At 51.7% G+C, this 16,808-nt stretch overlaps 1 protein-coding gene across 1 annotated transcript in view; it reads right to left on the bottom strand.

Annotated features, from left to right (window-relative positions):
- Positions 1-11,510, bottom strand: part of LOC135893925 (uncharacterized) — a 28,965-nt gene extending 17,455 nt beyond the window's left edge. Inside the window, exons 1-2 of the mRNA XM_065421895.1 lie at positions 11,276-11,510; positions 853-921 (exon numbers count right to left, since the gene is read on the bottom strand). Coding sequence (XP_065277967.1) covers positions 853-921; positions 11,276-11,510 — 304 coding nt within the window. The remainder of the gene's footprint in view (positions 1-852; positions 922-11,275) is intronic.
- Positions 11,511-16,808: the final 5,298 nt, after the last annotated feature.

The raw sequence follows: 16,808 nt of genomic DNA on the forward strand, positions 1-16,808 counted from the left end.
AAGGAGGCGGAGCCAGGGATTTGGGGAAGGGGTTGGGAAGGGGCGGAGTTGGGGCGGGGCCAGGGGGAGCAGGAAAATATTTTTGCTTGGGGCGGCAAATAACTTGGAGCCGGCCCTGGAGTCAGGAGAGGCCGCATCCCCTGCTGGCACCTTCAGCGCAGCCCCACGGCACAGATCCCTGTCTGCTTCCCCTGTCCGGCCCCTTCAACGCAGCCCCGTCCCCTTCCCCTGCACATTGGGGGAGCGAGGCGGGCTGGCAGCTGTCCAACTGCTGCATCATGAGTAACTCCCCCCCGCAGCTCCCACCCCCGTCAGTACCAAGCACCCCTGCCCCCGCTCCCCACCTCCTGCCCTTCCTTTTCAATTTTTCACCAATTTTCACCCGTTATTTACATTTAGGAAGAAACACTCCCAGGCGATTTCAAACCAAATAAACCCCGAAAACGAGGGGCTTAGGGCTACCCCCCCTAAACCCATCCCGGCTCCTGGGCTAGCATCACACCATTGTGGATGCAGCAACACAGATCTGGCAGGGGTAGTGCTTTGCAGTGCGGATGCTCCACGCAGGCGAGGCTAGTCCAGGATAACTCTGCAATAACAAGAGGGGTGATCTTAACGGGGGCTAAAAGCGCAGTGCGGACACAGCCGCTCGGGTTTTAACTCGAGTTCAAGTCCAGGTTGACCTAGCGGCTTTCACTGGAGCTGCTAACCCGAGCGGCTGCTATTTTAACCCGACTTAGCGCAGCCTCGTTAAGAACACGCCTTTCGTTTTGCAGCGAAGACCGGCTCTGAGGTGCTCTGGACAAAAGCACCTGGGGACAGCAGGTGTGTGTGTGCGTACATTATACTCACCGCTCAATAGGTAAAAGGCAGGCAACAGAAGAGAGGCCATTTTCTTCCAGAAGACAGTTTCCATCAGGTCTGGAAGTGGGGAAAAGGGACAGGAATTAATCACATGAATCATCTCTCTGGGGAAGCGCATCTGGTCCCTGCATTTCCATCAGTATCTGGCCACCGGATCTGCTGCATCTTCTCTAGCCGGCATCACAACCAGGTATTCTACGCCTAGGGCCCTTTGTAAAGCATTTTCTAAGCCAGGAAGGGAACACAGCTCAGCGGACTTGCCTGACAGAGCAAGGAGCGGTTGCATTTCCATCCCAGCATGCTTTGCAGGCCGCTTGTGCATGGTTATGCCCTCACAGGTGAAATGCAGCCACCTCTGGGGCGGGGCATGCCGACTGCTTGACAGCTTGTAGCAACATGGATGGCAGTTTCAGGGCAGAACCAGAGGAAGGAACCTGTGTGGAGCTGACATTGCCAGGGGATTTAGGGAGGCGGAAGGGAATTAACCACATTGGGATGTGACTAGGACTCTAGGGACATCCTGACTGCTTGGTAAAGAGCCACTGGGGTATGACAGCCACAAAGGGGCAGCGTCCTCATTCAGTGTGTCAGCTAGAAACAGCAAAGTACCACACATAAGGGGAGAGCACCCGCTACTGAGCCCCCTGCCCTGCTCGCTTCAGCACAGCGCCCCCTAGCGCCATGCTGGGGCATTGGGGCCACTCTGCCTACAAGGGGAGGACCCCATACTGAGCTCCTGTCCCCACTCCCCACCCCCTAGTGCCACATTGGGACAAACAGACTGTGAGTGGAAAGCGCCCCCTACTGAGCCCCCATCCCACTCTTTGCAGCACAGTACCCCCTAAGGCCCTTTCTACACTAGGACCACTTTGACAGAGTAGCTATACTACAGGGGCAAAGTGCTCCTAGTGGATGCAGATTATACTGGCAAAACTGCACATTGTACTGGTATACCTTATTCCAGCCCCCCTAAGTGAAACAAGTGTGGTGCATTGAAACTGGGTAAAAACAAGCTATCACTTTAACAGGAAGGGGTTTCCTGGTCCTGCTTGCAAGCTAGGGGTCTCTGTAGGGAAGTGTGCGATCTAGGGCTTCAGCAATCAGTCTGCAAAGGGTCAGCCTAGAGCAAAGTGGGGTAAGTTGTGTTTCTCTGCTTTAGGACTGCTTTCAGGCTAACTGGCCTAGAGTCACTCAGGTCATACAAAAACAACAAGGAGTCTGGTGGCACCTTAAAGACTAACAGATTTATTTGGGCATAAGCTTTCGTGGGTAAAAACCTCACTTCTTCGGATGCATAGAGTGAAAGTTACAGATGCAGGCATTATATACTGACACCTGGAGAGCAGGGAGTTACTTCGCAAGTGGAGAACCAGTGTTGACAGGGCCAATTCGATCAGGGTGGATGTAGTCCACTCCCAATAATAGATGCGGAGGTGTCAATTCCAGGAGAGGAAAAGCTGCTTCTGTAATGAGCCAGCCACTCCCAGTCCCTATTCAACCCAAATTAATGGTGTTAAATTTGCAAATGAATTTTAGTTCTGCTGTTTCTCTTTGAAGTCTGTTTCTGAAGTTTTTTTGTTCAATGATAGTGACTTTTAAATCTGTACTAGAATGTCCAGGGAGATTGAAGTGTTCACTTACTGGCTTTTGTATGTTACCATTCCTGATGTCCGATTTGTGTCCATTTATTCTTTTACGTAGGGAATATCCAGTTTGGCCAATGTACATGGCAGAGGGGCATTGCTGGCACATGATGGCATATATAACATTAGTGGATGTGCAGGTGAATGAGCCCTTGATGGTGTGGCTGATGTGGTTGGGTCCTCTGATGGTGTCGCCAGAGTAGATATAGGGACAGAGTAGGCAACGAGGTTTGCTACAGGGATTGGTTCCTGGGTTGGTGTTTCTGTGGTGTGGTGTGTAGTTGCTGGTGAGTATTTGCTTCAGGTTGGGGGGTTGTCTGTAAGCGAGGACTGGCCTGCCTCCCAAGGTCTGTGAGAGTGAGGGATCATTTTCCAGGATAGGTTGTAGATCGTGGATAATGCGCTGGAGAGGTTTTATCTGGGGGCTGTATGTGATGGCCAGTGGTGTTCTGTTATTGTCCTTGTTGGGCCTGTCCTGTAGTAGGTGATTTCTGGGTACCCGTCTTGCTCTGTCAATCTGTTTCCTCACTTCCCCAGGTGGGTATTGTAGTTTTACGAATGCTTGATAAAGATCTTGTAGGTGTTTGTCTCTGTCTGAGGGGTTGGAGCAAATTCAGTTGTATCTTAGGGCTTGGCTGTAGACAATGGATCGTGTGATGTGTCTTGGATGGAAGCTGGAGGCATGTAGGTACGTATAGCGGTCAGTAGGTTTCCGGTATAGGGTGGTGTTTATGTGACCATCGCTTGCATTTTCTGAATATTGGCACAACATTAATACTCCTACAGTCTTCTGGAATTTCTGGGGAACAAAGGTCTCCTTAGCCAACTCTTTTAGGATTCCTGGTCCAAGTTATTAGGGCCTGCTGATGAGCAAGGTAGTTCGTCAATCCTCATGATATGAATACATCATCCTGCTTCTTTCCAAATACAAAACAGAAATATTTACTGAACCCTTCCTGCATTATTATTAACAATTTTACTATCTCCATCTAATAATATGCCTATACTCTATACCATTGCTTGGATTTTTTAGTTCCGAATATTCTTTTAAAACTCCTTATTTTCCTTATCCCTACCAGATATGGATTTTCCGTGATGTTTTTAGCTTCCCTTATCAATTTTCTACACATCATAACTTCTAATTTACATTGATTGCTATGTCGCCTTTCTTCTGTATATCATATGTTGTTGGGTTTTTTAATTTCTAAACGCTGCCTCTACTTCAGCTCTGAACCAGAATGGACTTTTGACCAAAGTTGTCCTCTTTCTTGATTTGATAGCATGGCTTTTTTGTCCATCTAATAAAATCTTCTTAAAGAAGTCCCAATTTTCATTCACATTTTTCTTTCTAATTTTTTCTCCCAATCAATTTAACTCAAAATGCTCCTCATCTTTGAGAGATCAGCCCTTTTGAAGCACCAAATGTATATATTACTGGTTGGGCCTGCCCTCTGTGTGTCCATAGTGAAATAATCAGCTCACGATCACTGGTCCCTAGACAACCACCACCATCCAGTTCCGCAACTGATTAATCTTGATCTGTCATAATGAGGACCAACATAGTTACCTCATGTTGGGTGCAATACTTCCTGCAAGCAATACAAATCTATCATTTTAAATACCTGGAATGATGTTTTATCACCAGCTGCATGAGACCTCCAGCGTATGTCTCCCAAATTGAACTGCCCCATTATAGCACCATTTCTGCCAACATATTAAACACCCATCTGTAAGGAGTAACTCATCCTGTTCTCTGTTTTGATTCGCTGACCTGTAATGTCAAATATATAATTTTTTCCTCATCAATGAGAATTTTTAATTCCTCCTACTTGTTACCCAAACTCCTAGCATTGGTATGGAAGCAATTGAAAAATCTCTTCACGTTTTTGCCACATCAGTTCAAGTTGGTCGGGACATCTTGAGTTTGAGTTTTGTACCGCATTTGCCTTCTTAGCACCCTCCCCATTGCACAGGTGGTTTAATGTCCTGAGGGCAGCTCCAGCTAGTCTCCAACAGAGAAGATTAGTCCCCCTAGTTGTGAGATGCAGACCATCCTGTTTGTACAGCCCTCTTTCCCACTGGAACTTGGCCCAGTGTTCCACAAAACCAAAACCTTCAGCCTCACACTGGTCATGCAGCCAACAGTTCACCTCCAGCATTTTCTGCCTTCCCTCAGAGAAGATCATTTGGCTTTTTCTTTTCTTCTGCTCCCTTCCAAGTGCCTGAGGTCTTCTATAATCTGTGTAGTTCTATGTGATGTCATATCATCATCAGTGGAGACAACTTCATAACCCCATCCAATGCTGGGGTTACAGTTCGTATCTTCACTGCATGGAGATAGCACACCGCCCTACCATCCTGGTGTCCATCACTGAATTCTCCTTCTTCTCTTCTTAATACGGCGTCACCAATTGTTTACATTCTTAGGATGGTAGAAGAACCTGGCTTGGTTGCTGCTTATTTCAAACCGCAATGATACCCTTCAGGTATGTCCCCTGCAGCTTTCTATTCCATTCCTCCAGAGACACGTTCTTCCGTAGTTGACTTGTTCAGTATCTGAAGATGTTTTGATACTTCTACTCGGTTTGAATGCCTCCTGGCTCTCTTTCCCCTCTTGGTCACAAACAGCCTGTCCACCTCTTTGGTTCCTACTATATCCAATTCCTTCATCACTGATCCTTCCCCTTGTGGCATCTGTGAAAATGATTTCCAGCTCTGGTTGTCCAAGAAGTCTTTGTTTTTTTGCAATTTATGCTTCCAGACCATGTGTCTTCTCCTCCAGTATGGCCACCAGCTTGCACTTCATATCCCAGGTATCTATTCTGTCTTCTGGCAGAAAGGAAAACTTAGCACTTCCAAGGTAGGTCCCAGCATTTGTTCTCTCCTCATCTATATCTGCTGCCTGGTGGAGAGCCATACTTAAAACAGTAATCACACTCCCTCCGAAATTCGCACTGTTTGCTACTCCGGTTCACGTCAACTGACTTATACACTAAACCTCAGGGCTCAGCACCCTCCCTCGCCAACAGGAGCGAATAACTACTCAGACTCCCAACACGGCTCAAAGCCAGAGATCCCAGGGACGAGGGCCTCACTGAAACACAAACAGACCTTTGCACCAGGCTAGTTCAGGGGCTTGGAGCCCATCCACAGAACCTCCACGCAGAACAACCAGCCAACACATGGGACAAACACAACACTCACCAAGTCCCTCCCGCTGCAGACATAGACTCCTTCACCCCCCGAAACATCCAGATTTGCTGCTTCTGTGACCCCGCTAAAGGGAAGGGCTGGTGGCATGGGCCACAATTTTTCACAAAGAAAAGGTTCCAAGCCAGGGAGGTCCATGTTTCAGCTACATCAGAATAGCTTAACAGTTGTGGGGACACATCACCAAGACTTGTTTTGTCACGTACCAGCCAGTCAAAACCCAGTTCCTTTTTCAAACTCCCAACACAAAATGGAAGAGAGAGAGAGAGTGTGTGTGTGTGTATGTGACATTTTGCAGCATATTACTCAAGAACAAAGCTTCAGGGCAGTGAGTGGCAATTCCCAGCTCCTTCGGAAGAGCCTGATGGCCACAGGGATGTCTCCTTTGGGGTGACTTGCGCTTTATTTTGTCACGGACAAGCCACAAAAACCCAGCGCTTTACTTGAGTACGTCATTCATAAATAATTAAGTAATTAGTCATTTAAATTTTTATCTCATTCAACCATATGGTTTGATGAAATGTCTAGAAATGTTATCTTACGCGGCTGTATTTGTAAATCGTTTGGGCCTGTGACTAAGGAACTGGGAACTATGAGTAAGGAGCTGGTACCACGAAAAAAAGAGCTGGTACCACGAATAAGGAACCATCTTCAGCCTTCTTGCAGACGTCTGTAACATAGACCAGGCCTAAGGGTTCCTCTGCTCCTTTTGCACCCATAACCAGATTGTTTATCTGGGTCTCTATTTCCGTCCAAACCCTGATTACAGCCAGTGAGCCAATATCTGATGTAATCACACCATTCTGAGCACATCATTTCAGGGCAATGGGGAACTAGCCAGCAAGGCTTTTATGGTCAGGGTATGTCTGAAAATAAATTTGCCCTCCCAAATCCATGAATAGAACCCAGGAGTCCTGATTCCCTGCTCCTACAGACAAGGCTAGATCCCAAGAGTCCTGACTCCTAACCCCTACCACTCTAACCAACTAGACCCCCACCCCTCTCCTAGAACAAGGAATAGAACCCAGGGGTCCTGACTCCCAGATCCCTCTGCTCTAAGTAAAACACCATGCTCCCTCTCTACACAGTCATTTAATCAAACATGTTCTGAATCTATCCTATAGGACTTCATATCACTTGACAACCTCCTATTGGTTGATCATTTCAATCAGTAGAGAACTGCAGCCATCTCAGGGGTGGGGCACGCCAGCTGTTTAACTGCTCAGCAAGATGTTCCCCTGTAGTTTGGAGTCCCCATACCCATAATTTACACGGGGATTCTTTTGGGCAGAGGCTGCCTCAAGCTGTGTTTGGGAAGCCCGCAGTGTATGATCACTGCTAGCACAAGTTATTATGAGACAGTGTGGTCCCGTGGCTAAACCACTGCACTGCACTGGGACTCCCGGATCTGTCCTAGACCGGCTGTAAGAGAGTGGGCACATTGTGTCCCCTCTCTGTGCCTCAGTTTCCCCTTCCACCTTATGTCTACTTCGATTTTAAGCTCTTTAGGGTAGGGACCGTCTCTCACGGTGTGTCTGGGCAGAGCCTGGCAAAACAGGGCCCTGGTCTCAGATGGGGCAGGGACTGGCCCAATGGGGCCCTGATCTCAGTCGGAGCTGCATGCCCAATAACTTAGCACCATTTCACCTACTTTTGGTGATTTAGGGAATCGAAGAATCACTGTCCCCAGACATGGTTTTTGCCCCCAAATAAAGATGAGTGGCTCTTACCTGGGCCCTGGGTCTGGGTTAGCAGTTGGGAATGTGGTCTGATCCCACCGCTGACACTAACCAGCGGGACAGTGCGGTTAAGGCGGATAACAAGTAATCATATTCATCTCTATCTGTGGCAATAGCCTCAGCACTGTGAGTGGCTGGTGGCTCAGGAGAGGAAAGGGAACCATGGTAGAAACTTCCGGACTCTTAACGGCAACATACTTGCTGTTTAGATGGCAATAAGGTTCAACGGTTAGAATGACTGGGAGTCAGGATTCCTGGGTTTCATGCCCACTTCCAGGAGGGGGGGTTCTAGTGGGTTAGAGTGGGGGTGCTGGGAGTCAGGACTCCTGGGTTCTATCCGCAGCTCAGAGAGGGGAGTGGGGTGGAGCGGGGGGCGGGGGGGAAAGCTGGGAGTTACGACTCCCCCATTCTCTTTTGTTCTGCCACTTTTCTCCATCCCTGCCGGGGGACAGGAACCCTCCTCTCCCCTGGGGAGGTTTAGAAGCTCAGATGCATTGAGATCCCAGCTGGATGGTGCTAAAACAGGACAAAGCCTCATCCCTTCCCCAGGGTCTCTCAGAGCCACCAGCTGTTATAGTCCTCTTAGCTCCCCACCAGGGGGCCCATTTGGCCCATGGCAAGGGGGTTGCTGGGAATGAAAGGGTTAATGGGAACAGACACCCCACCCCTCAACCCCCACGTCATTATAATCAGCCCGAGGGCCCGGCCTTCTCAGCTTCCAGGGAAAGTGGAAGGTTTTTGGCTGAGGCCAGAGAACAAAGCAAAACAACCCCCCAGGGAGAACTGTGGGCAAAGCCAGGAAGAGAACATGGGAGCCCTGCATCCCACTGCTCGAACCCATTCGCCTCCCAGAGCCATGGATAGAACCCAGGCGTCCTGACTCTCAGCATGGGGAGCAATTCACCTGCCAGCGACTGAGGTTTGGGGGCTCTCTGCTCAGATCCCACAGGCCAGGCTGTAATGTAATGGCCAGAGACTGATGGTACCCTCTAGTGGCCACCCCGTAGGGGGAATTTGGGACCTGTTAAGAGCAGCCCCCCATATCTCCTGTAGCTTAGAGGGCTGGAGAATTTGGACTGGAGAACCTCTGCTCTTACTCCAGCTCTGCCTGCATGTGGGGTTCTGCACTACCAGTGCCTGTTCCTTACAGCGCCTGAATTTCATTGCAACGGGTCCCTGGCAACGTGGGTCTCTCAGCTCCCTCCTGTGAGGTTGAGGAATCCTGCAAGGACCAGGGCTGAACTGGGCTGGCTAAGGCCTGCATGAGCCCCAGAGGGCCTGGAAGACCCTGGATTCCTGGTGCTCTACCACACAACCCCCTGCCCGCAGCCCCTGCTTTGCTACACACACCCCTGGTGTTTTTAACAGACCTTTGTTACTGAGTAAACGATAAGAAAATTCTCAGACAAAAAACTTTGTTCAGCCAGAGCTTGGGATGGGAAATGATCAGTCACTTCAAGACAAAGAAACGGAGCTTTAGAAACCCAAACACCAGATAGGCTAGAACATCACAGCTAAGGTGAAACGCAAACAAGCCCAAGCATCTGAAAGTCTAACACTTGACAATATAAGTCGCACAGCCAGAATCTCCCATATACTGGGCAAAATCCTCAACTGGTGTAAATCGATGCAGCCGCATTTATTTAATCCACCTAAACTAATGTATACCAATTGGGGATCTGGCCCCATTGATTTCAGTAGAGCTATGGCCAATTCACACCAGCTGGGATCTGGCCCCATTCACTCCAGTGGAGCTACGGCCGATTCACACCAGCTGGGCATCTGGCCCCATTCACTCTAATGGAGCTACGGCCGAGTCACACCAGCTGGGCATCTGGCCCCATTCACTCCAGTAGAGCTACGGCCAATTCACACCAGCTGGGCATCTGGCCCCATTCACTCCAATGGAGCTACGGCCGATTCACACCAGCTGGGCATCTGGCCCCATTCACTCCAGTGGAGCTACGGCCGATTCACACTAGCTGGGCATCTGGCCCCATTCACTCCAGTGGAGCTACGGCCGATTCACACTAGCTGGGCATCTGGCCCCATTCACGCCAATGGAGCTATGGCCGATTCACACCAGCTGGGCATCTGGCCCCATTCACTCCAGTGGAGCTACGGCTGATTCACACCAGCTGGGCATCTGGCCCCATTCACTCCAATGGAGCTACGGCCGATTCACACCAGCTGGGCATCTGGCCCCATTCACTCCAGTGGAGCTACGGCCGATTCACACCAGCTGGGCATCTGGCCCCATTCACTCCAGTGGAGCTACGGCTGATTCACACCAGCTGGGCATCTGGCCCCATTCACTCTAATGGAGCTACAGCCGATTCACACCAGCTGGGCATCTGGCCCCATTCACTCCAGTGGAGCTACGGCCGATTCACACCAGCTGGGCATCTGGCCCCATTCACTCCAGTGGAGCTACGGCCGATTCACACCAGCTGGGCATCTGGCCCCATTCACTCCAGTGGAGCTACGGCCGATTCACACCAGCTGGGCATCTGGCCCCATTCACTCCAGTGGAGCTACGGCCGATTCACACCAGCTGGGCATCTGGCCCCATTCACTCCAGTGGAGCTACGGCCGATTCACACCAGCTGGGCATCTGGCCCCATTCACTCCAGTGGAGCTACGGCCGATTCACACCAGCTGGGCATCTGGCCCCATTCACTCCAGTGGAGCTACAGCCGATTCACACCAGCTGGGCATCTGGCCCCATTCACTCTAATGGAGCTACGGCCGATTCACACCAGCTGGGCATCTGGCCCCATTCACTCCAGTGGAGCTACGGCCGATTCACACCAGCTGGGCATCTGGCCCCATTCACTCCAATGGAGCTACGGCCGATTCACACCAGCTGGGCATCTGGCCCCATTCACTCCAGTGGAGCTACGGCCGATTCACACCAGCTGGGCATCTGGCCCCATTCACTCCAGTGGAGCTACGGCTGATTCACACCAGCTGGGCATCTGGCCCCATTCACTCTAATGGAGCTACAGCCGATTCACACCAGCTGGGCATCTGGCCCCATTCACTCCAGTGGAGCTACGGCCGATTCACACCAGCTGGGCATCTGGCCCCATTCACTCCAGTGGAGCTACGGCCGATTCACACCAGCTGGGCATCTGGCCCCATTCACTCCAGTGGAGCTACGGCCGATTCACACCAGCTGGGCATCTGGCCCCATTCACTCCAGTGGAGCTACAGCCGATTCACACCAGCTGGGCATCTGGCCCCATTCACTCTAATGGAGCTACGGCCGATTCACACCAGCTGGGCATCTGGCCCCATTCACTCCAGTAGAGCTACGGCCGATTCACACCAGCTGGGCATCTGGCCCCATTCACTCCAGTGGAGCTACGGCCGATTCACACCAGCTGGGCATCTGGCCCCATTCACTCTAATGGAGCTACAGCCGATTCACACCAGCTGGGGATCTGGCAGACTGAGCGATGGGTCCTCTTTCTGTTTAGGGTAGCAGCAGCGCAGTGGGGACCCCAGATGGTTGGGATCTCAGGAGAGCTCAGTGGGAACTGGCTCAGTGATTCTCCACGTGGCTGTAGAGTTCCTGTAGGCCCAAACAGAGGGTCTGTGTGATTCCTGCCCAAATGGGAAGGGGCGTGGGGGGGTATCATGAGGGGTAGATGGGGGCTGGCATCACCAGTGTCGTGCCAGTGGCCCCCAGCACAGTGTGTGGGACTCAGCCTGGCCTCCATGGGGCCTGACGGGATCAGCACCTGTGGCCTGAGAGTTTGGGGGTGTCCAGCCACCCTCTCTGGGACGCCAAGGCCCCTCACCCTGGGCACTTACCCAGGACAGAGATGGTGATGGAGGAGAGGCAGGATGTCCCAGCCGTGCCCTGAACCTCGCCGTGATATTCCCCAGCATGCTTTGCTGCGATGCTCTCAAACACCAGCTCCCGCCGGAACGGCCCCAGACTAGTGTTATCTTTGTACCAGACACAGGTGGCATTAGGAAGGATGCTGTGGGTTGAATGGCACATCAAGTTCACAGATTCGCCTTTACACATGTTAGTCCCCGGCATGGTCACGCTGTAACTCCTTTAGGGGCATCTGGAAACAGAGAAACGATCCATAAAAAGGAAGAGAAAAATTGGGTTTGTACCGTATTCTATTCTGTGGTTGTGTATGGGAGTGGGGTAGCGTCACTTTAAATAGTCAGTGAGCCCTCTGGGGTGCTCACCATGTTCTGTGGTTCAGAAAGCAACCAGAGCAGCTCGGCCTGTCACGTAGCGCATAGTTAGTAAACATGGTTATTTGCACCCCACCAGCCTGTGTGGTCTCTTCATCTGATGACTGTTATTTAAAAGGCAAAAGACACAGCATTCGAGCCAGTCAGAAAATAGGCCGGGGGTGTGTTTGTGTGTGAAAATTTGACTTTTCGGCAAAACATTGAAAACCAAAATATTTCAATTCACCGCCTGTAGAGCCCATTATCCACTATTGGTTCCCCATGTAGTTCCTCCTAGACTGGGATCAAGTCTTAACCTTCTCTTTGTTAAGCTAAACAGATTGAGCTCCTTGAATCTAGCCCTGTAAGGCCTGTTTTCCAATCCTTTAATCATTCCCATGGCTCTTCTATGACCCCTCTCCAACTGATCGACATCCTCCTTGAACTGTGGGCACCAGACACAGGATTCCAGCAGCGATCGCACCAATGCCAAATACAGAGGGAAAATAACCTCTCGCCTGTATATCCATCCCAGGATCCCAATAGCGCTTTTGGCCACAACATCGCACTGGAAGCTCATGGCCAGCTGATTATCCACCCCGACCCCCAAGACGACTCTTCCCAGGCTGTTCCTATGGTACAAAGACACAGCCACAACCCACTTCCCCTCCGTGGCAAGTCTCCCTGACCAGGTCCCCAGCACTTACGCCAGCCGGAGATGTACCTGGCCTCGCAGCACAGAGTATTGGGATTGCCTTCACGTATCGGTCTCTTCCCAGCCTTGACGCTTGGCACTTTCGGGGTAACAGACGGTGAGAGCTGGGTTAGCATTCATCAAGGGAGCCCTGCTCCGCCCCGGGACACAACAAAAGGGTAGATCCCGCCCTGCCCATCCTCTGGGATAATAATATTTCCTAGAGCCAACTGACAATTTTTCAAGCAAAAAGAACCCAGGAGTCCTGACTCCCAGACCCCCCTGCTCTAACCTTTACACCCTATGCCCACCCCAGAGCCAGAAAGAAAACCCACAAATGCTAACTGCAGCGAGGGTGACCAGATGTCCCGATTTTATAGGGACAGTCCCGATTTTTGGGTCTTTTTCTTATATAGGCTCCTATTACCCCCCCACCCCCGACCCGATTTTTCACATTTGCTGTCTGGTCACCCTAGCTGCAGCCCCCCTGTTCCAACTACCAGATGAGCTGTGTCTAGACACAGAGCTCACCTCACTGAGGGCTGGGATTGGCCTGAGCCGTACCCATCTCTGTATCTATCCAGCCGGCATCTCAGCACCGCGCCATGGTCCTGCCAGGACGGGGATATTCACAGTTTGGTGTCCCCAGCCTGGTCCGAGGTTTGCTCTGGGTTCCATGTGCCATTTCAGTCATACTAGGAGGCAGGATGTGGGCACCTGGGCCCTACGGAGCAGGTGAAGAGAGGTCCTGGTTCCTGTCCAATGAGGGGATTCCCACATGGATGGGCTGTGAAGACCGGAGGAATCTGGAGTCATTTAACCCTGCCGGGGCCCAGGGGAGCAGCAATCTCAGGAACCCGAAGCCTGGCTGCCAAGGCTGGAGCAGGCCCCAGGATGCTGAGTGCCTCCCAGCCTGTGTGTTTGCCTGGCCTGGGGAATGAGGTCTCATGGGAAACTAAGGGGAGCAGCTAATGTTACTTAGAGACCCTGGGGAAGAGCTGGGAATGCCCAGAGGGACTCAGACGCCACGTGTGGGGCTGGGGGAAACATTGGAGCAGGGCTTTAAAGTCCCATCAATCTGATTACCCTCTTGCCTGCTTCTTTACAATATGACTTGGAAACAGGGCCGTAGCAACAAAGAACGTGGCCCCCTCCGAACGGTGGCCCCCTCCGAACATATGTCCGGGCGGGGCCCCTTACAATGCAGAAACTGGAATGCGGTATTTATTTTGCCACTTTTAGGGGCCCCCTTCCTTGCGGGACCCCCTCCAGTCGGAGGGTACGGCGGGCGCTCGCTATGCCTCTGCTTGGAAGGGCCAGATGCTTTGCTCCCAGCACTTCTTCAGCAGAGGCAAAGGGCTCAAGAGACTGCCAGTAGCCAGGAACCTGACAAAAACACCTAGAAGTTCTGACCCACGAGTGCTCCCCTGCTCTAACCACCGGACCCCATTTCTCTCTTAGAGAGCAGGGCAAAAATGGGGGGCGCACTGCCCCCTTCTGGAGAGGATGAACCCTGCAGAGAGAGAGAGAGAGAGAGTGTGTAGCCTTCTCTAAGGTGATTCAAGTGTCCTGCATTGAACCGACCATGCTGGAAAGGAGCTGGTCCATCCAGAAAAGGGGCCTGCTGGGAATGTCTCTGCCCAGTCCTGACAGTAGACACCTGTAAGGGAAACAAATCATTCTGGATCATATGCCACCCGGCCCTGTCTGGTGGAATCGTCCCACGGGCTGGGCCGCTGAGCAAATTGCTGCCCAGAGCCACCAGGGAGGGGCGGATCCAGTGCCCAGAGAATTGCACCCAGGGGAATTAGGAGCCAGAGTGTCATGTTCCAGTGTGACTTAGGAGCCTACCTCTGATTGACCCTCAGTGGGACTCCGGGCTCCTGGGTGACTTTTGAAAACTAGACTTAGGCTCGAGAGTTAGCCCAGACTCTGCTCCCGGGGTTGCCCCATCCCCCCTTCCATCCACACCGAAGAGCCTCTCACCCAGGTTGGAGGGGCTTTCGGCCCAGGCCGGCAGGGACAGCTGAGGGCGGAGCTCTGGTAACCCACCTGCTTCACTAGTGCTAACCTCCAGGGATCAAAAATCATGACGTTGGCCCAAACGAGCATGAGATTTTTAAAGATGATATTGTGGGGGGTTTGGTGGTTCCAATTTTCCCTGAGGACAATTAGTGTCGCTAAACTTACCGGGGAAGGGAATTTCGGCCTCCGCTGCAGGAGCTCTCAGCCCCACATCTGCCCACCCCCTGCCCAACAATTAATCCTGTCCCCAACCTCCACCTCAATCTATCCCCCAGTCCCCCATCTGTTCAGCCCATTCCCCACCCCCAGATCTGCCCAGCCCCTCCCTCAGCCCAGCCATCCCCTCATTTCAGCCCCCATTGCCCCCTCCCCGAGTTCAACTACCCCCCCCTCCCTCACTTCAGCTCCCCTCACTCCCCCCTCAGTCCGAAATGGATACCTCTGCTCTGGGGAAATCTTTGGGCAGCAAAACTTTTCAAACTAGACTGAATAATGTGCTAGAAAATAAACTTTAAGGAAGAGGCCTGGGCCAGAGGGTTGCCTGGGGACCTAAAAGGTCTTTTCTTTCTCTGTCTTCTAGGAGCTGGAGCTGTGAGTGGAAAAAAACGATCCAGAATGAATTTTGCTGAGGCTCATTAAGGCACCATGTGGAAGAAGACTCCAACCTCTGGCCTATATTCCCGTTGAGCATCCAACACTGGATTCTGGCAATTGTGTTGTGACTGCAGAATCCCCCGCTGGCCTCTGCAATAGTGACAACCCGTGCCAGTTGCACAGATAGGGGCTGCCTTTCAGCGAGGCCGGCGTCACCTTCGGCCCCGTTCTCCCCGGCATCCGTCTCTTGCCTTGCGAGCTCCACGCACCACTGCCGGGGGCAGCTCCTTCTCTTCCTCTGCCCTTGACTTTGCACAGCCCTGCAGAACGGCTCCTGGTGAGACACCGCTAGCGTAGGACTTCGCCGGAAATGCTCTGAGGGTTTATTGCTATGAGGCTCAGCAGATATTTCAGCCCTTCCAATTAACGAACGGAAAAGCCTGATTCTGCCTCCTCCATCGGCGCCTCCATCCTCTTGAGCAGCCCTGACAAACACCTTCTTGGGAAATGGCCTGCGTGTGCTAATGCAATGAGTCCCTGCAGCTTCCTGGCTGCCAGAGACAAGGTGACCTGGACTCAGATCCCGTGTCCAGCCTGTGGCTGGTGTGAGAGGCTTCATGGCATCAAATCAGTTACTGGAGAATCTGGGTGTCTATTCCCCCTCTCGGCTTGTTGTCTTTTGCCTTAAACTTAGATCCTAAGCTCTTTGGGAAATGAACTGTCTTTATGGGTGTGTACAGCGCCTAGCACAACGGGGCCGGGTTGATGCCCAGATGCTCCCACAATACAAATATATCAGTATTAATTCCTGAGGATGCTCTTAAAATCAACAGCTCAAATTTCTGCTTGCTGTAAAGCCCAAGTAACTCCATGGACCTCAGCGAAATCACACCAGCTTTACACCTGGGAAACAGAGCAGAACTTGGCCTGAATTACTTATGAGCATAAGCATGAACCGGGGGGATCTGGTAGAAAGAGCAGAGTTCTTATCTTCTTTGTTTGGGGTTCCGAGGGACATACTGACTCAGTTGGCAGAGAACGTGTTTGCCGGTGGCCTTGGGCTGGAAACCAGCTGTAGCAAGTGGAGGGAGCGAAGGCTACCTGAGAATTAGTTACTAAGCATTTTCCTTTTTCTGCATTCTTTATTAGAATTAGACCAGCTGTTGCCACTGACTGAAAGCTCAGGGATGAGTCAGACACAAAGCGTTCAGCATCTCTCCAAGATCGGGGTTCATGGGGCGTGGGGATCAACCTGGATGCTTCTACAGAGATTCTTAGCATCCTATGTTGGACCCCACATACAGCACCGAGCCAAACTGCCAAAGGGAGCCACCAATTTTGGGTGCCCCCAAGTTGACTTCAGATGCCCAGCACCTCAGAAAACCTATGGTGTCTCAAGTTGCCCCCCTCACCCCAACTGATATCCCCAAAATGTCTGCTCTTAATGCTTAGAGAAATGGGTAAGGCCAGGCTGCAGAAAGACAAATCGCGTTCTCCTCGACTGCTGGTTCCAACAGCAGATGGAAACAAATTGTGTGGAAGAGAGAAATGAGGTGGGGGTCTTGAAGGAGCAATAGTCTGGGGTGACACCACAATCTATTTGTCTCCGACGCTGTGACAAAGTGGGAATATTCTTAATGTTTTCTCTGAATACTGTGTGGGTGCCTCAGTTTCCCCTATGCAGTTCTTAAGTATCTAGGTGGTGGGATAAGGGGATGTGATTGTCACAGAGTCCTAGAGGGCCAGTGTGATGCTGTCTGCACAGAGAATGGCCGACGCCCTGTCTCCTGCAACTGGTGGCCTGGGCCTCTCCCCTGCAAAGGTGCCAACTGAAGGTGT

The sequence above is a fragment of the Emys orbicularis genome, chromosome 23, assembly GCF_028017835.1.
Source record: "Emys orbicularis isolate rEmyOrb1 chromosome 23, rEmyOrb1.hap1, whole genome shotgun sequence".
Classification (NCBI taxonomy): Eukaryota; Metazoa; Chordata; order Testudines; family Emydidae; genus Emys; species Emys orbicularis.